Below are 24,671 nucleotides of genomic sequence, written 5' to 3' on the forward strand. Positions count from 1 at the left end.
TCTTGATATCCTACAGGACTTCTAAGTCACTATAGGGTTCCCATATTAGAATCTACAGCATCAAACTCACCCAGGAGAGATATGCAGCTAGTGCATGTACAATTGAAGTTATCCCACTTTCGGTGTTGGGAAAACCCCTAACTAAGAGGTGTTATGCAATGGGCCCACAAAATCTTGACCCTATTTGAATAGGTTGGTGCTGCAACATAAAACATATTTGAAAACATAAGATTTAAACTGAAATCATAATGGGGGATAACCATGTATACAGCCATTCCTGCAGGCTTCAGAAAGAGAAAGGTATTAGGGCTTAGTCTCTCAGTCTGGATTCCCTGGGACGAAGTTCATAACTCTCTCTTCTAGTTAATATATTTCTGACTAAACATTGTAGAATGATTAAAAATAACCTTTCACTTACATTCTGTGAAACCCTGCTCATTGTTTGAAAGCAATATGTGAGAAGTTGAGATCACATTGTCAATAACACCTTGTTTAAAAGTGACCAATAGAAAGACAAATTTCAAAACCATACAGCAGTAACTTGAAAACATACTCAAGCAGACTGAAGGCTTGATTTAAAGTTCGGTGAATAGATTGCTTCATCACAAACATGATGAATATCATGTCCGCCATAGTACAAGTGCATTATAACCAATGCATGGCATTTGTAATACGGTGGATGGGATTTTCGTCACATTTGTGACGTAGTAACCTGTCCGTCAAACTCTAAATCAGGCCCTGAACGATCATGTAGCAATGAATAAAAACAACAAATAAATGTGCATTTTATAGTTGAGACATATACTGAAATTAGCACATATAACTCTAAAAGGCAGAATGCATAGAAAGGAAAATATATGATAATTATAGCAACACTTGTGTTAGTGTCTTTATGCCTCTCAGAAGGATGTGTCTTCATTTCTGTGAATAGTCCATAAACTTAGAGAAATATCTTTGGCTCATGCTCTAACACTGTGTATGGATGTACCCACAGACTATGGTGGAAGCTAGAGAGACCAGGAAAGCAGCATGTGGTCCATGGATAAACCTCAACTAAGAGGCAAAGACTTTTAAGGATCATCACAATATGCCCTCTCACCAAAGAAGAGTTTATAATCTTGGCCACCTCTAAGGTAGCATATTCAAAACATTTCCACAGTTTTATGACACCTCACTTGGGCATCTCTTTTTTCGCACCCTGGAAGCAGTCAGATACTTACTCCAGTAATGGGATGGAGTAACTCCATTTTCAGAGTGTGAAGGGGAATGGAATGGAACACCTACAAACCTTTTAGAGGCAGTAGCTGTTTCTCCATAGGAAAACATGTTTGCCCAATTGGAAAAGGAAAAGAAAAAAATCAGCATGTGCACATCAGGCTGGCTGTCAATAGTGCATAAATGTCCACTATATGCGATTATGCACTACAAAAATAGCAAGTTAAAAAAAACACACACACAGCTCACTCAACAATACTCAAGCAGTGACTAGTGCAGCCTTCCAGCAAACCTACATCTGGGTTTTCTGAATAGGATAACATCATAAATCTACACCCATGAGCAACAGTAGCTCTACAAGTGCAGATTTACAATAGATTTTTTGATGGGACCTTATATGGGCTTCCAAATTGTGAGTAATAGAAGGAAACTTGTGGCTTGACATAACTATATCCATAGTCTTAACAAAAGTTGGATAACATAAAATGTTAGGCCCCTGGAAAATGTGATGAGGGACTAACAACTGCCATTTACTATCGAAATCAAGTGGGGCTCATGTTATCAAACTCAGAAGGATGAAAGAGTGAGTGAACATGCAAGGACTGGAACCTGTGCATGCAGAATCCAGACAGATCTCTATAGTGGATGCATTCATCACTGAGATAGCTTACTGGCTGGTGGATTATGTCACGATAATGAGGACGTTTTATTTTTTTTCTAATATTGACCACCTTTGTCTATCACACATCTTTCATTTCTTCTGAGAACCTTTATTCTTTTGAGAATTTTGGTGACAGAAACAATCACATCCATACTCAAAGCCCACTCTTTTCCTGCACTAAATAAGATAACAATAGCAATCTGCCTGCGGAAAGGGAGAGAACAATTGCACTTACTTCTCTGGGCAACTGTGTCAGGAAATTCTCATCAACAGCAAATGTTCGAAGGCTATGCAGGTATCCAATGGTGGCGGGGAGGGACTCCAGTTCATTGCAGCTACAATCAAATTCTTCTAATAAGGATAAGCTGTAATTTGAAGGAAAGCATAAAATTAAGAGATTAAAAGCAAGAAATGAATGCAGGTCCAAACAGTTGATATCTGATGGTTAAATGGTATTACATCATGCGCTTAGGAACACACACCAATTAAAAAAGCACTCAGCTCTACTACAGAAGAAAAATGTAATACCATTGCGTGATGTAAGAAATTGGGATATTAGTTGTGTAGGATGTTAGGGCTGAGTAAGTGATAGGTCCACAATTTCCCATTACTGGGAACCCAGCATCCCATTATAGCATTTAACTCTCTCAGGGTAGCGAAGCAGAGCAGTTCAAGGCCTATTCAGGGGAGGTAGTATGGACTAGCAATTGTCATTCGCTGGCACCCAATAAAAATGTTTAATAAATGATTGTTCAGTCAGTGCATTTTCTTTAAAAAAGGAAAAGTTCATTTATTACATACACTGCATATGAATTTACAAATACAAATATCAGGCACATAGAAATCCTTTGGTGACATTCTGGAATCATATTTGACTCCTAATGGGTCATTACCCCCACAATCACAGTACTCCCCACCTTTACCAGTTTGAACATCACATATATTGGGGGTTATCATTTTAAATAGAAAGGCCTTTTGTCTTTGTCAAGGAGTCATTTCAACAATAAAATAAGGAAAGCCTGTTGGCTTTATCAAGGGGTCACCACTTCAATATATAAGGTAAGCATGTTAGCTTTGTCCAGAAGGCACCAGGTAAAAAAGACGGTTGTATGATAGAAGCACGCATGGTTAAACCAAGCATGCCTCTACCACGCAGCCCAAACCATGAATGCGCCTAAACCACGCATTCCTTCACCACACAATTTCGTGGAATAGGCATGAATAGTAAAGGAGTATGGGCCAGATGTAGGTAGCCAAATACCGGTCGGTAACGGCCGATTTCGGCCGTTACCGACCGGTATTTGGCTTTTGACATGTAGGTGGCTTGGAATTTACAGAATCGGTATATTTACCGATTCGGTAAATTTACCACTTCGGTATTTTTCCGAATCGGTAAATATACCGATTCTGTTAATCCATATGTAGGTGGCACAGTTTGCAGTGCCACAGGCCCTTAGGATTTCTTATTTTACCACCCAATCCTATTGGGTGGTAAAATACCGAATTCCAGTGTACATGCACAGATGTGCATGTACACCTATGCCATGTGACACACAGACATGCCCTTAGGGCATGTATGTGTGCCACATGGCACACAAGCCTGCAATTGGGGTGCTACAGGGTGTCAAAGTGACAACCTGTTCCCCCTGCCAGGATTCGGTATTTACCGATTCGGTAAATACCGAATCTTACAGAATAGGTAATTGTAAAATAAAAATTACCTACATCTTCCTACTTCCAATTTACCTACTCTTAAATACCGAATCGGTATGATTCGGTATTTAAGAGTAGGTAAATCGGAATTACCTACATCTGGCCCAAAGTGTGGCTAAGGTCACCACTACCCTGACACCCCCGATTGCACCTGGGCTGTTCCTAAAACCCTGCCCCTTTACTAACACTACCCCAACCCCCCACCCAGCGCTGACTCATTCCCCTCCCTCTGCACTAAGACCTAAAACACCACCCCTCCAACCCTGTGCTATCCCTTAAACTACCCCAACTCCTTCCACTGCCCTGAAATCTACCACAACCCAGCCCATAAAACTACCACGACTTCCCATTCCCTCCCACTGCCCTAAGGTCTAAAACCCTGCCCATGTACTTACACTACCCCCTCCCTGTGCTGTCCTTTAAACTATCCCAACCCCTTCCACTGTCCTGAACCCTACCCCAACTACCCCTACCCCACCCCAGCACAAAATACTACCCCTCCCTCTGCCCTAAGAATTTGCCCCTTTACTTACACTAACCTGACACTCCCACCCACCCCCGCGCTGTCCCTTAAACTACTCCAATTCCTTCGCTGCCCTCAAACCTACCCCAACACCCCTCGCCCGCCCAACTTACCTCACTGCAGTGTCTTCCTGCATCTGTCTTCACCGTCTTCCGCCTAGTCAGCAGCTAGACCGCGCACAGCCTTAACCATGCATATGCGTGGTTTAGGCATATGCGTGGTTAAGGCACACATGGTTGGGCTTACGTAGTCAGAACACGCTTGGTTAAGACCGCAGTGTTCCAACTGTTCTCGAAAAAAGACCAATTACCACATGTGAAAATCACCATTATAAGTTGAAAGCCATGTTGAACGGCTTCAAAATTCTAGCATTAGGAATGTTTAAGAAATAATTGAACATATCTCCCCTGTACAGGTTTCCTAAAACTTGGGAGGCATAGGGTTACATTTAAGAAGTTAGACAAAGGGGGCTGCAATAACTCATGCAGCCCACACACCACTTGCAAGACACATTGGTGGTACCCGAGCCATCATGGGGCTCCACAATGGACACGCCTCTATTCGAAATAAACCCGCAGAGCATTATAGGGCACTCCAGGCTGAGAGAGGTGAATGTTTTAATAGCAGCCCCAGCTACTTTGTTTATGTACCCTCAGCCTGTCTTTGATTTTCCTTTTGTTATTGGGAGGGATGCACCACTCACACTTGGAAGATCACTGTCATTTTGCGGAAGTGAGTGTGAAGAGCCGACGCCTGCACTGCCCTGCCTGCTCTCAGCCTGGCCAACAGGACCCGATGCTGGCATGAGAGCCGGTGGCTGTACGCTCCTGCCTCTGTCTTCGCTGGTGAGTTGATATTCTTTGGTCTTCTTCCACCAGGTAGTGGCTGCCTTTGAGTTATGGTGATGGAGTCCTTGTCCTCGAAGAGGTCAAGTTCCTTGGTTTTCAGAACCAGTTTCTGGCGAACACCCAAAGGATGCCACCAGATGAGACTCTTGGAGGTTGTACCCGGTGACCTGCATGTAAGAAGCAGTTCTCAAAATGTGGTCTGGAAATAAAGTAAAGCATGCCCTTTACAGAAATCCATCTGATAATGGAAACTCTATTCCAACCTGAGAGAATGGATTTTCAAATGGCAAAGGTGCTATGACTCCGATCAGCAGTGGGTTCATGCCTAACTGCCAGGAAATGGCAAACAACCTGAACACCCGGTGCCAATGGTATCTTGGAGTCCATCCTACAATGACTCTGCAAACTGGGCAAAGTACACCTATTCTGCCCAAGACTATCAAGGTAGCAAGGAAGAGGAGCCTAAGGTTAAGTTAGTGTTGGTGAGAAGAGTTTAGAACTCGGAACGAATATCTGAACAAGAATAGGACCGTGTAGGTATTCTTTCTATTTAGAATTTACTTATGGTGTACATGTAATCTCATGACAAGAGGCATACTTTCTAAATGATCAATTAGAGAAAGTAGTAGTATTTTCTTTATGGAACCAGGCTATCTCAATCTAAAATCTGTTCCTGGAAAGGACGCCTAGTACAGACATTTTCCGCTTAGTTATGCTTACAAAGGGAAAAGCAAATAAGACCTGTACCAAAACAACAGTGAGGGGTGGGAATTTCACAAGAAGGTGAAATACATCAAAATTTCCATTCTGCAAGGTATTACAGAATGCATACCCTTATCTGTACTGTTACAGTAGGCAATGATGGCCTCCGTCCTGACTCTTTGGCTTCACACATGTGGGGAACTCCAGCCTCATATAAAGATCGTGATGTTATGGTTCACCATCACCAATGTCTACCGATTTCTTATGTGGGTTAGGGAAATACATGACTACTGATGTTTCTCTTGTGCAAGGTAGAACTGATACAGTGTGAAGCTTATTCAACTTGCTCTCTTTCTATTAGAGGATAAGCTACTGAGGACATTTGTGAGCCGTTTGTACAGCCGTACCTGGTTTTAGATGGATACACTGTTACAGATTGCTTGGTGAAGGAGAGATGCTAAGGGAACTTTTTCAGGAGTCCCTGGGCAGTCAGGTATTACCGGGCACTGATTATATTTGCCAGAGCCCTTTACCACTGTTGTCCAGGAGCTTATGTCATCTGTTGGACATAAAACTGATTACTACATATGCCCCATTCGCACTTCGCACTCAAGTTAGCGGGGTTGAGCAGTCAAAGGCTAACTCGGAGAGGTAGTATGGGGTTAGAATTCTTGGATTCATCAAGCCACAAATACTGGCTTAGTCTTTTCAAAAGAAGTATTTTACTATAAATCACGCAAAATGCAATTCTTTGCAGAAACCATTTCAGAAGCATCCAATTGCTTAGGGAGTTTCATTACTCTGAAAAGAAACAGTTCACAGTGAGAGTGGTATGTATGACCCTCGAGAGAGACATCTTTGCCAGGTTCTCTTGCGCTAAAGTTTCATGGTTCTCTTGGAGGAGTTCGCTGGGATTTCCCAGGGAGAAGTGAGGGAAAACAAGGAGTCAGTCTGGAAAGGCGTTTAGCTGAACCCTATTTTTGCTGGTAATAGAACCTGCTAACTAGTAGCAAAGTGCTTGTGCTCCCCTTTAAATATGATGCTATTGGTATACACCTAATTGGCTCATTTAATGTACCTTTAACTACTGAGTATACGGACCAAAGTGTACTGACAGTGACAGAGTAAAGCATGTCTCCTGGCCTTTCACTTTGCCTGACTAAAGTTTTAAACTGCCAATTCAACCGGTCAAAACAAACCTGTTGACAGGCCTAAACCTTCCCTTTAAATATAAATATGCATGGTATTTAAAAGTAGGAAATATAGAAGTTTAATATTTCATATGTCCTTATTGTGGAAAGCATAAAAACTATTTTTCACAGTAGCAAGGCTGGCTGCTTCCATAGTGAATGCTGGATCACATTTCAACACCTTATAATTCTAATTTTGGATTGGTAACAGCTAGGCAAATATTTAAAGGACTCTTTTTAATAGTTAGATCCAGTTTAGAGGTAAAGTTGAATTTTGTCTAATTATTATAGAAAAAGGTACTTTGGAAAAGTTACCTTTTGCCTGCTTAAAGCCTCTGGAGGCCTAGCTGTAAGTACTCAGCTGCCACCTAGGAGTTTGATGTGTCCCCTGTGGCTAGGTATAAACTGCTCCCAAGGCAGGGACAATTGGCTTTTAGTGTGCGGAGGTGTTGTCCTCCCCTTGACAGGCTGTCATCCGATCCTTGGTGCAATTCAAAGGAGCCTCCCCGTCACATGCAGTTGTAGCTCACTCCTAGATTTGCATGTCCTTTTGTTCTTCAAGTCAGCCAGGCACCAATGCCAGTGGTTGGGATAGATACCACAAAACAGGCTTAGAGTAACCACGAGGGTGGGGCTGTGAGCATTCTCTTTGACATTAGAGAGATAAATCCTGCTTGAATGTCACATCCTGCTTGACAGGTCTGCCGGGGGTTTATATTTAACATTTAGGACTAACTTTAAAAGAGGAAACAGAATACCAAAACACTGGGTAAAGCCTCTGTCTGGTTGCTGAAAACTCAGCTGTGATTTTACCACCTCCAGGCATCCACTTCAGAGCACTCCTGTTCCGCGGGAACATCAGAGGAGGACTACACCTACTGTCTGAGACCTGAGAAGAGCCTCAAAGGCTGGACTTGCTCTCCCTTTTGTACTTAGCAAAAAGACGTGGACTCCAAGGGTCGTAAGGCTGATCTCCTGGTCAAGCAACTGAGATGCAACAAGATTAGGAGGCCTTTCTGCAACTGCCCAGCAAACCAGCAGCAACTGGGTCTGAACTGGACGTTGTCAACCTGTGTCTCACCTGAGGTCCCTGGGGGCTTTAAAGTGTGCCCCTCTGGTGAATTGGGACTTAGGACCAGATGTAGGTAAATATTTACTGGTTCTAAAATACCAAATGTTACCTATTCGGTATTTTAGAATCGGTACATGGAATGTAGCTAATGGTTCTGTAAATTTTACAGAATCGGTAAAATTCAGTAAATACCGATTCGGTATTTACCGATTCGGTATTCCCCATTCATTCCTATGGGCCTGGAGGCCCATAGGAATGAATGAGAATTACCGATTCGGTAAATACCGAATCGGTAATAGGGGGTAGACTTACAAGGGTGTCAGGGTGTCACATTGACACCCTGTTGCACCCCTGAATAGTGCATGGGTGCACATGTGGCACACATACATGTCTGCCACATGGCACTGTTAAAGAAGCACAACATTGCTTTTTTAACGGTTTTCATTATTGGTAAATAACGAATCCTTAAATGTGAAAAGCACTCACTTGAGTGATTCCCACATTAAAGATTCGGTAATTTACCGAATCGGTATGTTAAGAATTCGGTAATTTACTGATTCCTTAAGTTACCGATTCGGTAAAATACCGAATCCTACAATCATGCCACCTACATTCCAAATGCCCAGTACCGGTTGGTAACGGCCGAAATTCGGTAATTTCGGCCATATTGGGCCTCCTACATATGGCCCTTAATCAACTAAAATCAAATGGTATAATATTTGACAAGGATGAATTTGGTTAGGGTATCTAACCTGCGGTCCATTGTGGTCAGCGTTAAATTTCGCCTAGGTCCTGTTCTGACACGAGCATTTACTGCCATTTGCATTTTGTGCTTCCTGGCGCTCTTTCTATTTAATGCTTTAAAAATCCATATCTCATTTCTCCTCAATGGATTTTTGTCCTTTGTTGTCATTTTGTTTATTAAAACTTACTCTATTTCCCCATTAATTTTGGGATTTTTATTATTTAGCATTTTGACTTTGTAATTGATTTAGCAGTGCATAAATACTTTACACATTGCCTATATGCTTTGTGCCATAGCTACCAGGGGGTGGAGCTTAGGTTTATTTAGTGACTTTAGTGGTTCACTCTCACAAAGTTGGGCTCTACTTAGGTAATGATTAAGCTTATCTTTTAAAGGAAGGAGGGATATGTGATGTAAAAAACTTGCATTTAATGACTGCTCAGATTAATATAATAATTACCATCATCCTGATACATATATTTCATGTGCTGAATCTGTGTGTGCCCAGGTGCCCATGTTTACGTTTCAGGTATAGATGTAACTCTCTGTAGATAAGACTTTCTCCAGCAGGGTAGTCTGACTCCGAACACCCTGAATCTGAATGAGCCTAACTCCTCATAGGGATAAGTGAGAGATATGTCTGATCTTTCTTCTGAAGGGGGTACCTTCTAATTAGGAATGCCCTGGTAAATTGGGCAGTTCCAACAATACAGCCTGGTAAGATGACAGTAGTCACACTGTCTAAAAGAAAGGTGCACAGGATGTCCAATGCTGACTACAGAGCCCTACTCTGGGTCTCATTCCAGTAGGGCCTCAATGCATAGGCTTGATCATCATGTTTGCTGAGGTGGGCATCATAAATACTACAGGTTGCCATGGGGGACTTGAGGCAGTGGTGCCCACCTTCTACAGCCATATAGGGCATTGTTTTCCATCTCAACACATGCACAAGGTGTTTGAAAAATGTGTTCGGGTCATCAACCATTCCTGGGCATTTTTGATTATTTCTATAATGAGGATATGAGTGCATGCTACGAGTGTTCACAATATGATGGTTTTTTGTCATATGGTGCTTTCCAGTTAGCCATACCATCATTAAAGCTGGGCAATTAATAACCAGGGATTAAAAGCACGCTTATTGCTTCAAACCCCCCTCTAGTTTTTGCCTTTGAGAATAATGGTTCTGTGCCCCTCACTGTGGTCATTCCTTTCCAGTACGCTCTTCTTCACTGTAGCCCACTTATTCCAGAATTGCTAGTTCCTTCGTGGCTTTGTGTTTTCATTAACGGAACAGGGAGTAGAACCTGTGCCAGCGTGGTAGGTAAGAAAAAACCCGGGACGCTTTTACATGAAATGCCCATTAATTTATTTGAGTACGTTAATATAGATTAATGTACTCCTTGTTCCATGATCACATTTATGATTCCCTATTGGTGCCTTTAAAAGTATTTAATTTTCAAATGGATTAAATGTTTACCTCATAGGTTTAAGAGAGCATGCTGTGCCCCTTACATAGGATATACCAAGAACAGTCAAAAGGGTCGGTTTCCAGTACCTGCTAATCGGTTTTTGAGATAAAGAACTACTTAAGGTAGAGTACATTGTCTCTTCATGGATATTATGTAATGGTGCACGTATGGAACACCTTTATATGTGTTTATTTATATCATTTTTTCATTTTTTCTTGATAGGAGGACTTTATTAATTTTTCTACTTCCCAACTCTATACAATTGCCAATATTATTTCAATCCCTACCAGGTTCGGCCATAATATGGCTGCCTACTGCAAATAAACACCTGTACCTGAACATACAGGTACGAGACATGAGTTGTGGTATATTTAAATCCACTGGTTAGACAAGATTCTTTTCATCTACATACACATATTTCATGTGCAGGTCACAGTGTACTGACAATGTGGCTAATCATTTTGGCAATTCCTTGAGACAATCTTGAGAAGTTGAGCATGAAATCTATGCTTTCACCCATGTCCATACTAATCAACCCCTTTTTTTATAACACATTTTTTTCACACACTGAATTTTAAAGTATATCGACTTTTCTTTTATAAAGGCGATACACAATTATTGCTCTTTACTCCTGATGAAGACCCCATGGTGCTGCTTTTCAAACTCACACGTTTTTTAAGGGGTTGACGTACATATGACAAGCCTTGTTGCCCAACCAGACCATCACAGCTAAGAGGATAGATCATAGGTCTTGTTAGTTGTTTTCCACTGATGACACGACGCTGTGCTAACTAGCTATGTTGTACATGTATTACTGGTTATGTACATTTTGTATTGTTATATTTTGTGGCAGAACCACTGCTCGGTAACACCAGGTTTTCCCTGGTCTTCATTTTGGTGCTGCCTCATATTTACAGCACCCTTGTAAAGATCATCCAGAGTCAAAATGAATGGGTTTTGTGGTGGAACGCCCACCACAACATCCATTGTCCATCCCTTTCACGCTAAGTATAGTGTGAAAGGGGGCCTTATTTACAAGGCAGTGTTAAGGCACACTAAGTGGCATAACGTTGACTTATAAATAAGACGAAGCCCATATCGCCGCAGGAAAGTCATTAAAAGTGTAGTTCCTGTGGCGATAAGGGCTTGTAAATCTGTCCCTATGTTCTCTTCATCTATCTTACCTTAGCATCCTTGTTTTGAGGCCAGGGTCTATTTTGTTCCTAAAATGGAACTTCAGAGAGGTGTCATTGGTGTTATGTCCCTTTGTTTGCTGGTCGTGGATGAACTTTTTACCCATTTGTATTTAATGTGTTGCTCCTTTTCAGGGCCAGTAGTGCAGTCTGATGTACAATCTAACTTGTCACTTGTCCAGTATGTGGTCATTGGGCTTTTAAAGCCCTTGGGTACAGTACGAAGACAATGACAGATCATAATTAAATATTTTATTATTGTTCTTTCTCTGCCCTTTGCTGTGGCATGAGTTTTTATTTCTGACATTGTCTTATTTTATTGTATACCTCACAAATGATTTTCTCATTTTGCTCATAGTATTTTCCAAGCTTGTTGCAAGATATTGTTTATGGACTGAAAATTGCATGTACTATTACATCTGGATATCATTCGAAGTCTAATGGTCCTATCGATATTTTGTGAATACCTCTCAGGCAATTTGGAAGGTGCTGCTATTAATATTGTGACGCAATTGGACTCAGCTTTAACTTTACCAGTTTCCCATACACCTCCAATATAATATCCAAGGTGGATTCCCACTTTCTTTATTTGAGTTAGTCTCTAATACTAACCACTTTGAAATGAGGACACATGAGTAATGGGTGATGTGCAGTTGTCTACAGATATGTCAATTATTTTCCTGTCAAGAAGTTTAACACTGAAGTGCAGGATTTGGCATTCTGCCTTCTGGAAAGACTGTCTTTATCCAGCAATTTTGTGATTTTTATACCATAGTGCATTGGAAATTGCAATGCACCAAGAATGGCTTGATGATAGCTGCTGATTGCATTGTATACCAGTTCCAGTTTCATCTTTCAGAGGTAAGGCATGCACAACATCCTGGTTTTTGCTGTCTCACTTGTCATTCCCTAAATTGGACCTTGAGTAAAGTGAACATTTGTAGCAAAGGGTGTTGGCAATCTAAGCCCTCATTATGAGTGGCCTGGCAAATGGTCCAGATTTACCTCTGAAATTAGTAACTCCGAAGGAGGGGAATATCTGGGACATTTTGAGGTTGACTCTGAGGGTCCACTTAGAAACGAGGAATTTCCCAGGAACTGGTAATTATGAGTCAGATTTCCCAGTAATTATTAATTTTCCCCTAGATTTTCAGACAGGTATTTCGTCAGCCAAAATCTCAGTGTGAAAATAAACCCATCTCCAGGAACACCACATATTTCATAATTCCAAGTAGGGATAGTATGTGCTGCATAATTCCAGTGGGGCCAGTAACACTAATAATCAGCCTCATCAGAATATTGAAATCCATGGGAACACTCTAGATCTGTTTACTTTTAGACAGAGATGTTAGCTGCTTTCAACAGCACACAATCTCTGGATGAATATCTGGATTAAAATAAAGAACATTACACCTCAAATTGCTGATTCCCCCAGTAATTCACTGTCTCTTTCTGGACCCTCAGAGTCCAACTTGCACTAGGCCAGATTTTCTTGGCACTCAGAATTATTGGTACCCTTACTATTGGGCACTAAGCCTGGGCGTAGGAACACCACATATTTCATAATTCCAAGTAGGGATAGTATGTGCTGCATAATTCCAGTGGGGCCAGTAACACTAATAATCAGCCTCATCAGAATATTGAAATCCATGGGAACACTCTAGATCTGTTTACTTTTAGACAGAGATGTTAGCTGCTTTCAACAGCACACAATCTCTGGATGAATATCTGGATTAAAATAAAGAACATTACACCTCAAATTGCTGATTCCCCCAGTAATTCACTGTCTCTTTCTGGACCCTCAGAGTCCAACTTGCACTAGGCCAGATTTTCTTGGCACTCAGAATTATTGGTACCCTTACTATTGGGCACTAAGCCTGGGCGTAGTTCAAGAAGTAGCGCTACGCGTAGCTACGCGAAGTGCACTTTGCGCTATGCGTAGCACTACGCGAACTACATAGTGCGCTGTTCGTGATGATTACGCAGTGCCGGATGCTTGTCCGCACTGTGCAATCATTGAAAAATGGCATCTTGCACAGTGCGAGCTGTCTTTTACTGCAGCTCGAGTAGATTTTTACTCGAACGGCGGCTTTCTCAACGTGGACTGGTAGTTTCTCATCGCGAGCGTTCGCAAGCATAAGCGATGGCAACTTGTTGTTGATGATCGCGAACGAGGAAAAAGTCTCGCCAGGATGTCATTTTGCTTGCTCGCGGTCGCCAAGTTGACGTTGAGGATCACAAGCAAGCAAAAAATGACTGCTGCACTAAGCTACGCTACGCGTATTTGCACTGTGCTACGAGCAATTCGCGTAGTGCGAAGTAGCGCAAACTTTGCAAACTACGCAAGCGTAGAGTACTGCTTTGCCCAGGGTTATTGGGCACTCGTAGGTGAGGGCATACTTGTCTCTTTCCAGGACCCAGGTCAATATTTGCATGTGTTGCTTAATTAGAGTTAATAGACCAGTAATATATGCCTGATATACAAATAAAAATATACATTTATAAAACCCAATTATCAAGATGATAAACATTTAGATCAAATTATATTTTATGAAGAGATTGATATACACCAAAGAGGTTTCAATCTCTGGTAGACTTCATTTTTTTTTTAATAATTGACATTCCTGTTTACATTAAAGACTTGCATGCAAGTTTGATAACTCCACTTTCTTGAAAGTCATATTTATCGTTTTTATGAACATGCTGCAAAAAGGAAATGATAGTACTGTTCGATTTGTACGTCATTTTACTCTGAAATTAAAATGCAATAAGTGCATTCATTGCTTCGAAAGACTGGCCATTGGGTTGGCTGTACTGTACATTGCACTTTTATTGAAATGCATTTGCACTAACTCTTGGAACAGTTTGGATATTGCACTATGGAAGGTTTATCATATTGATTTGCTTTCTTTTTAATGCGATGCACTGAAAATATCTGTTATGTGCTGTAATGTTATTGTGATAATTTGAATTAATCATACTTGATCAAAACCATGAGCTGGTGCATTCCTCATCCCATACAAATGTATTTCTCTTTTTCAACAGTTGCCTCAATGTATGAGTTCTTTCTGCAATATTCAGACAAACTTGGAGTAGTACTCCACAAGAACCAAAAATGAGCGTGGCATCCTTATTCGTTGGTGCAGATGCTTTTTTATCGCTAACATGAACTCATTTTTGGCGAAATACCTTTCCCACCGATGACATGTCCTAAATATGTCACTTGCTCTTTTGCAAGTTTACATGTCACATATTCTGCTATTAAACATATGCTTCTCAATTTTCCATTACACACAACTGTTCATTGTGCTCCTGTTGATTTTTTCACATTATTAAAACATCATCTTGAAAATACAGGATCCCCACTATTCCTTTTAAAACTTCACCCATAAGTTTCTGAAAAGGCATCCTGATGAATTGGAAACTTCCATAAGAAGTTACAAATTCAGTGATCTTCCTGCTTTTCTCATATAATGGTGCCTAGTGGTTTGCAGATGCGAGATCCACCGTCAAAAAACGCTTCATATTCTTCGTTTTTTACAACAATTCATGAATTTTAGGCAAAGGGTATTTGTTAGTTTGAATTTTCTTGTTAACCCCCTTAAGGTCAATGCAAAGACGAATCTTGCAATTGGATTTTCTGGCAACCACCATCAGAGACCTCCACTCCGAGGATTCTATGCATTCAATGATGCCCGCATCCTCCAATCTCCAAAGCTCCCTTTACATTTCTTCTCAGATCACTAAAGGCACTGGTCTCATCCTATAACTCATAGTTACTGAATTTTCTTTAAGAACGATCTGATGCTTGAACCCTTTAAATGTACCAACTTTCCCAGAAAGCATCTCTGGAAAGTCTGTGCACACCCTTTTACAAACACTGTCCTTGTCCTCCAACAGCAAATCCTGCTCCATGCTGTTGGGGTCCAAAATTATGTCCAAACTCCTTTGGTCTCCACTCCAATACACATAGACGATATTCCACCACATACAGATTATCCTTTGCTGGACGCCCTTAAATTTGAATGACACATCTTTAATCCAACCATAGGTATGGCTTCTCCTGTGAAATTCTCTGGCTGAATATCAGAATATGTTAAATCTTTTCCAATATATCTCTAGAATGTACTTTTCCACATAGCCTGGTTAATGATTGTGAAAGGCAATCCCGAGTCTGCTACCACAATTACAGGAATGACTGCCACTTCCACCTCACACTTAGGTTGTTTCTGGAATCTGTGTCCACATCCAAAAGCTAATGTTAACAGTTAGAATACAATCATTCCCACCAGATTGATCCCCATCAGATGCTGTCTCCTTCTGGGAAACTCGCCTTTCTTACCTGCAGCTTGCTTTTTTACTGCTCTTACACATCTTTTCCCAGTCATTGAACATGTTTCTTTGCTCTCTTTAGTATCCTCAAGCGCTGCCTTAGCACACCTATTGGATATCTCCACTTTCCTCACCACTGCCACTACATCTTTTAAGGTAGCATACCCACTTGCCCAGAGCCGCAGCTGAAGTCTTTTGTTATTAGTATGCATGATGATTTGGTCCCTTGACAACTCCTCCTGTATCTGACCAAATCTGCACAGAATCGCCAACTTCTGAAGTGCTGATACATAGTCATCTATTGTTTCCTTTTACTCCTGTTTACGATGAAAAAACTTATATCTATCAATTGCTTGCTATGCAAATAGTAGGTGAATAATACTTTTCTTAATCATCCAATACGATTACATATATATTATTCTCATCTGCACCTCTCTGTTTGTTTTCCATCTGGTTATCCTGCCTGAAGCCTTCTGGATCCAATAAGTGCAATAAAATACCTTTTTTAGTTTCAGTTAGTATTTCATTATTAAAGTGGACATATAATTTGAAAAATAATCCTTCCACTCTTGCCATTTCATCAGCAGAATTTTCTTCATTAGGGCGGGGGAATTGCTGAAAATCTGAAAAATAAAATGGCAATGAAACGGTTTGATTGCCATTTTATTTTTCACTATGGAGGGCTGCAACCATCAGCCTGCCAAAGCCAGCAAAAAAAGGGGGCATGTCCTCTGTTGCCGATTGGCAGCAGAGGACTGGAGAAGTGACTGACTGACTGAAAAGTGCACATGTCATATTGTCCGGCCGTCTTAGGCCAGCCAAACAGACATGCATACTTTTATTTCTCCAACCCAGCTGTGTTGCACAGCCGGGTTAGAGAAAAGCCACAGGCTCCCGGTGCCTGAATCAGTGTTAAGCCAGCCTGCTCAGGCCAATCCAGGCGCTTATCTCATGCTAGCATAAGAGCAGTGTCTGATTGGATGGGGAGCCTCTGCTGACGTCCATGGACTGCCTGGAGGTTGGACAAGAGCTGGAGAGGAGCAGCGAGGCAGCATTAGTGCGGGTAAGTCTTTTTTTATTTATTTACTTGTATTCCCCTAACCCACCCCAACCCGCGTCCACCCCAGGCTGCCCCTCCTGTGCCCATGCAATTAATGTGAAGTTCCCTTTGTTCTGGCAAAAATGGTATTAGTGGGGTGAAAATGTAATGTCTTCGTTGCACACATGGCTAAAACTATACCAGATCTTACTCTAAATCACACAGAAAATGAGTGGTAAAACAACAATTTCCACAATTGCACCGCACCTATTCTCCAAATCAAGATTCAGTGTATAATACAGCAGCCTTCACAACAGAACAATACATTATTGAATATTACCAATTAATAACCCTCATGGGTATACTGTCATACAATGCTGAATGCTATAAAGTCACAACAATGTGGTGTAATACTACCACTCTTGATTAAGCATAGTTTTTCACCTTTGTAAGATCCATATGGTGTGTGCATTACCAGTGTGAATACACAATACAAATTCCCAAACTGCTCCTTCTAGGTGTGCGTATCACCGATTAGCCAAATAGCTTACAATGCACAAAAATGCTACTCTATGGTGTGCATATTGCTGTGTCACACACGCTGCTCCACACACACTAAAATGCCAACAGTTAAGCATGCGTATCTCCTTGAGGTCTCCTTCCTCACCATAGCTGTGCACTTATCTCTCCAAAATGGCCTCTGCCGTCTGCAGCCAAAACCCAGAAGAACTCAGCTGACAGCCTTTGGAACTCCAATTAATGGTATATGTTATGTTATGTTATATATATTTCTATAGCGCTCGGCTGCCCCAGCAAAGGGGCGTCCCGGCGCTTACACCAATGCAAAGAGAGGGTTGCTGCGGATGTTGGTTACAACTTATATAACATAGACATTTTTTAGCAGAAGAGGTGGGTTTTTATAGCTTTCCTAAAAAGCAGAAGGTCATTCAGACCGCGGATCTGGGGAGGTAAGGCATTCCAAAGCTTGGCTGCCAAATACCGGTAGGATCGGCCGCCCATCCGTGACAGCTTGACACGGGGGATGACTGCAAGGTTCTGTCTTTCCGAGCGCAGAGTGCGCCGAGGTGTATACGGTGTTAATAGCTGACTCAACATTGGTGGAGAAGCGGTTTTCAGGATTTGAAATGCAAGACATAGGGTTTTGAAGTGTATCCTCTTCTCTACCGGAAGCCAATGGAGTTTGGTTAGCGTACTTGCCACTGATTGATGACGAGGAAGGCCATTTAAAGCTCTTACTGCTGCATTCTGAACTCGTTGCAGTCTTGCTTTCTCAGCGTAGTCGAGCCGGGAGAGGATAGCTGCCTGCACTACGAGTTGGCGCGTCTGAGGGTCAAAGAACTTAAGGATCGGCTTAAGGTTCCGTAAGATCCCGAAGCACGTGGCAGCAACCTTTTTTGTCTGATGGGTGAAGTTAAGGGCGGAATCCACCCAGACTCCAAGATTTTTCACAAGACTTTTTGGTTCGGGCAGTTTGCCGAGTGACTCCGGCCACCATTTGTCGCCCCAGGCTGCTGCCTCTTTTCCCACCACCAGTACCTCTGTCTTACCAGCGTTAAGCTGGAGGAAGTTAGATGTCATCCAACTGGTTATGTCGGTGAGACTCTGTTTGAAGTTCTGTGCACTCAGCCCACCTGCATCCCTTAATGTCACCACTAGCTAGCTGTCGTCAGCATAGGATACCAACGACAGCCCCCTTCTCCTGGCTACCTCCGCCAGTGGTCGGACATATAGGTTAAATAGGGTAGGGCTGAGTGCTGAACCCTGGGGAACTCCTTGTCTGATGGAGCGCTCTTTAGAGAGGAATGGGGGGATGGACACCCTAAAAGATCTCCCAGAGAGGAATGCTTTAAGCCAGTTAAGGGCTTGTCCCGATATTCCTGCCTCCTCTAGCCTGAACAGCAGCACCTCGTGTGAAACCGTGTCGAAAGCAGCACTGAGATCTAACAAAATCAGTGCTGCCGTCTCGCCAGAATCTAATATGGCCCGGAGATGCGCCGTCACACTCAGGAGGGCTGTTTCGGTGCTGTGGCCAGCACGGAAGCCATGTTGAGACCTGTCCAGAATAGAATTGGCCATAAGAAATTTTGTCAAGATGGTATTGACATGGGACTCTGCCACTTTTGCTGGCCAAGGAAGCAGTGATATAGGTCTAACATTTTCAGGCAGAGTGGGGTCTAGCGTAGGTTTTTTTATAACAGGAGAGACCCATGCCTGTTTCCACCTGGAGGGTATCTTGGCAGTGGAGAAGGATGAGTTAATAATAATAATATCCCAGAGAGGGCCCAGTACTGTCCAGTCTGCTGCTCTGAATTGTGCTGGTTTTAGGGGATCTGCAGGCGAACCGGAGTTGATTTTATTGCAGAGTTTGCGAAAGTCCTCTTGACTAAGCGCGGGTATATCTGTGAGCTTGGGAGGGGAGTGGCCATGGCGTCTAATACTTTGATGTGCGGTAATGTAGGGAAAGAGTTATAGATCTTCTGAATTTTATCCATGAAGAAAGATGCTAAATTCTCGCATAGCGTGGGCGAAGGGTTAGACTTTGGAACCAATTTTTTAGTACTGAGTTCTTTTAATATTTTGAAGATGGTTTTGGAGGTATTCTGACTACTGCTAATCTCCTCTGCATAGTATGCGGCTCGAGTTCTACAGATATTACGATGGTATTTTTTTTGTGTCTGGACGTAAATGCCTTTAACTACGGGGTCTTATTCTTTCCTCCATTTACGCTCGGCGGTTTTACACTCTTTCTTAAGAGAGGAGAGCTCTTCATTGTACCATGGGCTGGATTCCCGTGAGCGTGCCCTAATCCATCTAGCCGGTATGAGGGCATCCAGAGCCTGATTGATCCAGCTACAGAAGCCCTGATACCCCAAATTCGGGTCAGCACTGGCTATGTGGGGTTCGGCTATAAGGAGAGAATGCAGGTATTCGAGGCAAAGCTTCCTCTAAGGTCTCTTGAGCACTCGCTGTACATCATTGATATTGGATGTTTCCCCGATGGGAATTGCCATGCTCACCAACCGGTGGTCTGTCCAGGACATGGGGACAGGAGTTTTTACTGTAGTGTCAGTCAGATTGGAGAAAATGGGGTCAAGAAGGTGCCCTCCACTATGTGTGGGGCCACTGACTAGCTGGCTGAGTTGGAATGCAGCTAAATCAGCCAGTAGAGTATTTATCTTCTTGTCAGTGATAAGGTCAAAGTGAATATTTAAGTCTCCTACTATATTAAAATTTGCTGTTCCTGTCACCAAGGCACGCACCGTATCAAGGAGTGCTTTTATGAAGGTGTTATCTTGTCCAGGGGGCCTGTAAATCAGGATGCCCGCAAGAGTAAACTGTGGGTTAATTTTGATGTTAAATCGGGCACATTCACTGCCTGCCACGTCTAGTTTGGAAAATAGGCACAAGTATTAGGACTTGGCAATCATTGCTATTCCTCCTTCCCTGGCTTGTCTATTTAGCGTGTAAGTAGAATATCCTACGGGGGTGGCTAGGTTAATGACCAAGTGCATGTCGTCTTGCAACCAGGTCTCCGTGAGGAATAGGATATCTAAGGCATGGTTAATTATTAAATCGTGGACTTCCAAGTGGTGTTTCTGTAGAGATCTTATATTGAGCTGCGCAATCTTAATTTGTTGAGGGGCTTCTGCAATAAGGGACGGAAGTGTCAAGGGCATAGGAAGAGAAAAGCCGCAATGGCATTTAAAGCTACCCTTCCTGCATGTTAGAGAGAGTTTGTTACACGTCTCGTTGGTGACATGGAGATTTAATAGATTATCCCTGGAGTAGCTTACCATATCACTCCTGGTAATGCCAGGGTTCATGGCGAGAGGCGATGAACAGGTGCGGACGGGCGCAGACGGGCTTGTCTTAGGCGAGTCTTCGGCGTGCTGAGAACGTGCCCGCTGCGCTCGTCCGCTGCGCTCCTGTCCCACCACCCTCTTTGAACTCCTAAGGGCCTGTCTGATTGGTGCAGGATGCACAGCGGAAGTCGTAGTCACTTTCGGTGTGCTCCTGTAATCGTCTTCCACAACAAGCTGAGCGAGTCAGTGGTGGACCGGGGAAGCGAGGTGAAGAACTTTTGTTTTTAAAAAACGGTGAACATACAATTTAAAATGTGAGTAGCTCCAGCTCAATCATAAACAAACAAATGCTTGTGAATCAAAGTAAAATGCAAAATAAAGCACTGCGCGCCTCTCCTTACTATTGGTCAGCTAGGGAGTGCGATTCTCGCTGCTGCTTTTATGATGCCTGGCCCCTGATTGGTGCAGGATGCACAGCGGAAGTCGTAGTCACTTCCGGTGTGCTCCTGTAATCGTCTTCCCTCCACAACAAGCTGAGCGAGTCAGTGGTGGACCGGGGAAGCGAGGCGAAGAACTTTTGTTTTTAAAAAGTGGCGAACATACAATTTAAAATGTGTATACAGTCAACAGTGAATACCATACAGACAAAAAATTATAAGACTGACGTTATAGACTCAAAATGTGTCTGATATTTTGAAAATCATATATCGTATAAAACAATACATATACAAATATGCAAAGTCACAGGACTGTTCAACAACATATATCATTACATACATAAATAGGTACTACTACTCTGCAAGAAAAGGGACTCAAAGGGCTGTTTAGGGAGGTCCAGCACATATGCCCTGTCAAACTCTAGTAACAATAGGTATGCAGTTCCTCAAGGGAGTGTCGGTAAAAGAGGTCAGGATATTACCCTTAAATAGTGCGGAAAAGTCAAGAGGTGGGAGAAAGGGGATCCTCCTTGTTGTATTTAGAGTCCTCACACACCCAGCAAGCTAGGTGTCATGCTTCATCATATGGACCTGCTCCTTATCGGGTCGGCGCTGCAATACCCGACGGGCACCCGTAAAGGGGCTCTTCAGCGGAGATCTTTTGTTCCTTGCTGTTTGGTGACATGGGTGTGAGGGGTCTAGGTGGTGTAGTTGCGGTGAAAAGGAGTGATTTAAAAAATGTTTGATAGCTCAAATAAGACTTTTATTCAGGCTGTCTATCCACTGTGTTAAAAGCAATTGGAGTGGCCGCTCTCTGACTTTATGGTCCAGTGAAGTTAGGCTCTACTCTCGTGATATGGCAGTCACATAATTGGGGTGGAGTTAATTGCACTTTTATAAAATATTATGTACATATTTTTGAGCATACATAATGGTTAAATAACAAATCCGTGTTTCCACTGTTATTTGTATTTACCCCTGACGAAGGGCCCCAGCAGCCCGAAATGCATTGACTTTTAATAAACGCTGCTTCTGGATGAACATATGCGTCTGTACGTGTTTTTGATCGAAGGTCCGGATGGATACATCAATCACATGAGAAACTTTGAAAAATGGCATTATACCGTGCTTGTGGAACAAAATGGATGATGATGGTGATAAGATGGAACAAGAGAATAATTACATGGTTTAAAATTGTAGAAAATCATTCGAAGTCTGAAAGCAACAAGCAATAGCAACCCTGTGCCTTTGAATTGGGGCAAAAGTTGCCCCAAAATCATGGGACCTGCTCTCGTGGTGGACATGTTTCATGCTCAATGGACAGATTTGACCCGTGGCATTTCTTTGGACCTAGTGTGTGCACTATCTACACAAAGTGGTTGGTAAAGTTCCTACCTACCAAATATCATGAATGCGAGCACAGTGTCCCGCAGTTTCAAGTGACGACCTATCTGTAAGGAGAGTGTCACTTTTGGTGGTCGGCGGTAAATGTAGACACCAGAGTCGTGGTGTCCTATCCTTCTTTGGATATGTACCGATAGACCTACCCCGCTTCGCCAGAACCGGAAATAGGTGGCATATACAAAGTATATTAAATAGAACACAATCGACATTTTGACCCCTAATCAAAGAGGTTCTTCTTCAGGACTATGGAAATATTTCAGAGCAACCTGTATGGTAAAAAAAACAGCGTATTAATCCAGTAGCATACTTAGCTTGCGCATAAAGACAATGGAGGGGGTCTCTCATTCACCTCTTACCTGCATCTAGGGCATTGTGGTTGCTACATGGGAGGAGGGATCGCATTATTCTCAGAAGTCCCCAATATGTACTTACATTTGAAAAACAGTATTGACCAGATGTCAAATCATCTAGAAATGTGAGCATATAAAGTGCTCCGAACTTTAGTGTCCCTACCTTGAGGATCCAGCACAGGGGTTGGTAAGTGTTTCACTGAGTGGCTGCCTCAAAGGGTAACTAAGAAACAAAGGAGTCGGGGTCCCGGCATTAGAGCTACACATCAGGCTCATTCTATGGTTGTGCAATGTGCTTTGCCATGGAGCACTCCTACCTTGTCTTTCTAATAGCCTGTATCGCTGGGAAAACTGCCACACATTGAGTTCCTTTACATGTGTAGGCGTTAGGAAACAGGAGCGAAGAGTGTTCCTATGTCATATTGATTTAGATCCTTTCTATGAAGGACACATAAGATGTTCCCTGTGGTTAAATACGAATAAATTGCAGAAGTTCAAATAGATTTCCGCTAGAAAACGTGCCACCTAATATACCTTCGGAAGGCGGTGCCACTGCATACATCTGTCTGCGCAGCATAACTCAAGTGTACTGAAAAGACGCGGGCCAGCAGGGAACAAGGTAAAGAAGGACAGCCGCTACGTAAGCATGCACGTCCCAATCAGAGCGTTGAAAGACAGCTGGTCGATGGCTCATGCTGATGCGGGAGCATTCAGACCCAAGCTAGTTGGGGCCACGGCAACCGGGCCTCAGAACTTCCGCTACGTCGGCATGCAAGTCGGAGTCAGAGCACTATGCAGCAGCTGCTCGATTTCTCATGAAAAAATAGGAGCATCAAAAAAGCGCTTCCCGATAATCATGCATGCAATGGAAAAGTGACAAGTGTAGTGTTGCCGCTCTAGTGGTTCACACTACGTCATCGCGTAGTGTGAACGGCGCCATTTTGGGTCGCGCATAGCGAGCGCAATTCATTCGGGTGCCGGAGCTGTGTGATGCAACACGCTCGGCGCTCTGTGTGTCTCAGTTCATGTGCAATAAATAACCTACCTGCAACTACTACCAGTTGTCTGCCTCATGTATAAACAGACAACATTACAATGGCGACAAGGTGATTCGGCGCAGTGAGGAAAACAGCAAGAAAAGCCGAAAAGAACCCACAGCAGAAGCTGGCTGGCTTTAGGGACGCGTCCCCCACGCACAACCTCAAGGCAAGTGGCGAGGGAGAGGACGAAGCCACTACAGAGACACAGGTGAAGCACGCAGAGCGCGGCAGAAGTGGTTGGTTGGGTGGCCCTGACACTACAGGCTCAGAAGGGGCTAGGAAGGCAGCCCCTACCACGGGCAAAGCAGCTGCAAACGGCCGAGGGCCCGGACGCCCCTCCCGGTTACTCCACAGGTGGGTCAGCAGCACTGGCGGAACCAGGGGCCACAGCGGCAGAGAGGAAGGACGAAGCACCGTCCCTATCAGGAGAAGACGGAGAGAACGGCGCGTCGGGCAGCCCCAAGGCTCAGTTCATTGCGCCGAAAGGGCGGGAAACCATGTGCGCCCAATCCTCCTCTGCGACAGCACCAGTTCAGTTCCCATCAAAACCTGGGGAACCACTGATGAAGTGGGAGGATTGCAAGGAATACATCACCAACTATATTGAGGTCCTGGAGGATGAAAATGAAGAACTGTTCACGAGTGTCCGGAAAAGGAGAATCTTGCTACATAACTTGGGCCCGGAAGGGATCCGAGTGTTCAAGAACTTAGTTCCGAAGCAGCGACAGTCGAGTGATGACGACGTCTACGCACATGCCCTTGAGGAGCTCGATGAACATTATCGCCCAGCGGTCTGCGTATCCATCGACCTATACAACTTCCAACAGCGGAAGCAAGAACCGGGTGAGTCCATAGATGAGTATGTCGAGGCGCTGAAGAAGTTGGCATCCACGTGTCAATTTGGTGGTCTCCAC

At 43.2% G+C, this 24,671-nt stretch overlaps 1 protein-coding gene across 1 annotated transcript in view; it reads right to left on the reverse strand.

The window, feature by feature from the left end:
* LRRC7 (leucine rich repeat containing 7) overlaps positions 1-24,671 on the reverse strand; it is a 2,053,453-nt gene that overhangs the window by 610,239 nt on the left and 1,418,543 nt on the right. The window contains exon 13 of the mRNA XM_078668793.1: positions 2,112-2,241. Within this exon, the coding sequence (XP_078524919.1) occupies positions 2,112-2,241 (130 nt within the window). The remainder of the gene's footprint in view (positions 1-2,111; positions 2,242-24,671) is intronic.

The sequence above is a fragment of the Lissotriton helveticus genome, chromosome 1_2, assembly GCF_964261635.1.
Source record: "Lissotriton helveticus chromosome 1_2, aLisHel1.1, whole genome shotgun sequence".
Classification (NCBI taxonomy): domain Eukaryota; kingdom Metazoa; phylum Chordata; class Amphibia; order Caudata; family Salamandridae; genus Lissotriton; species Lissotriton helveticus.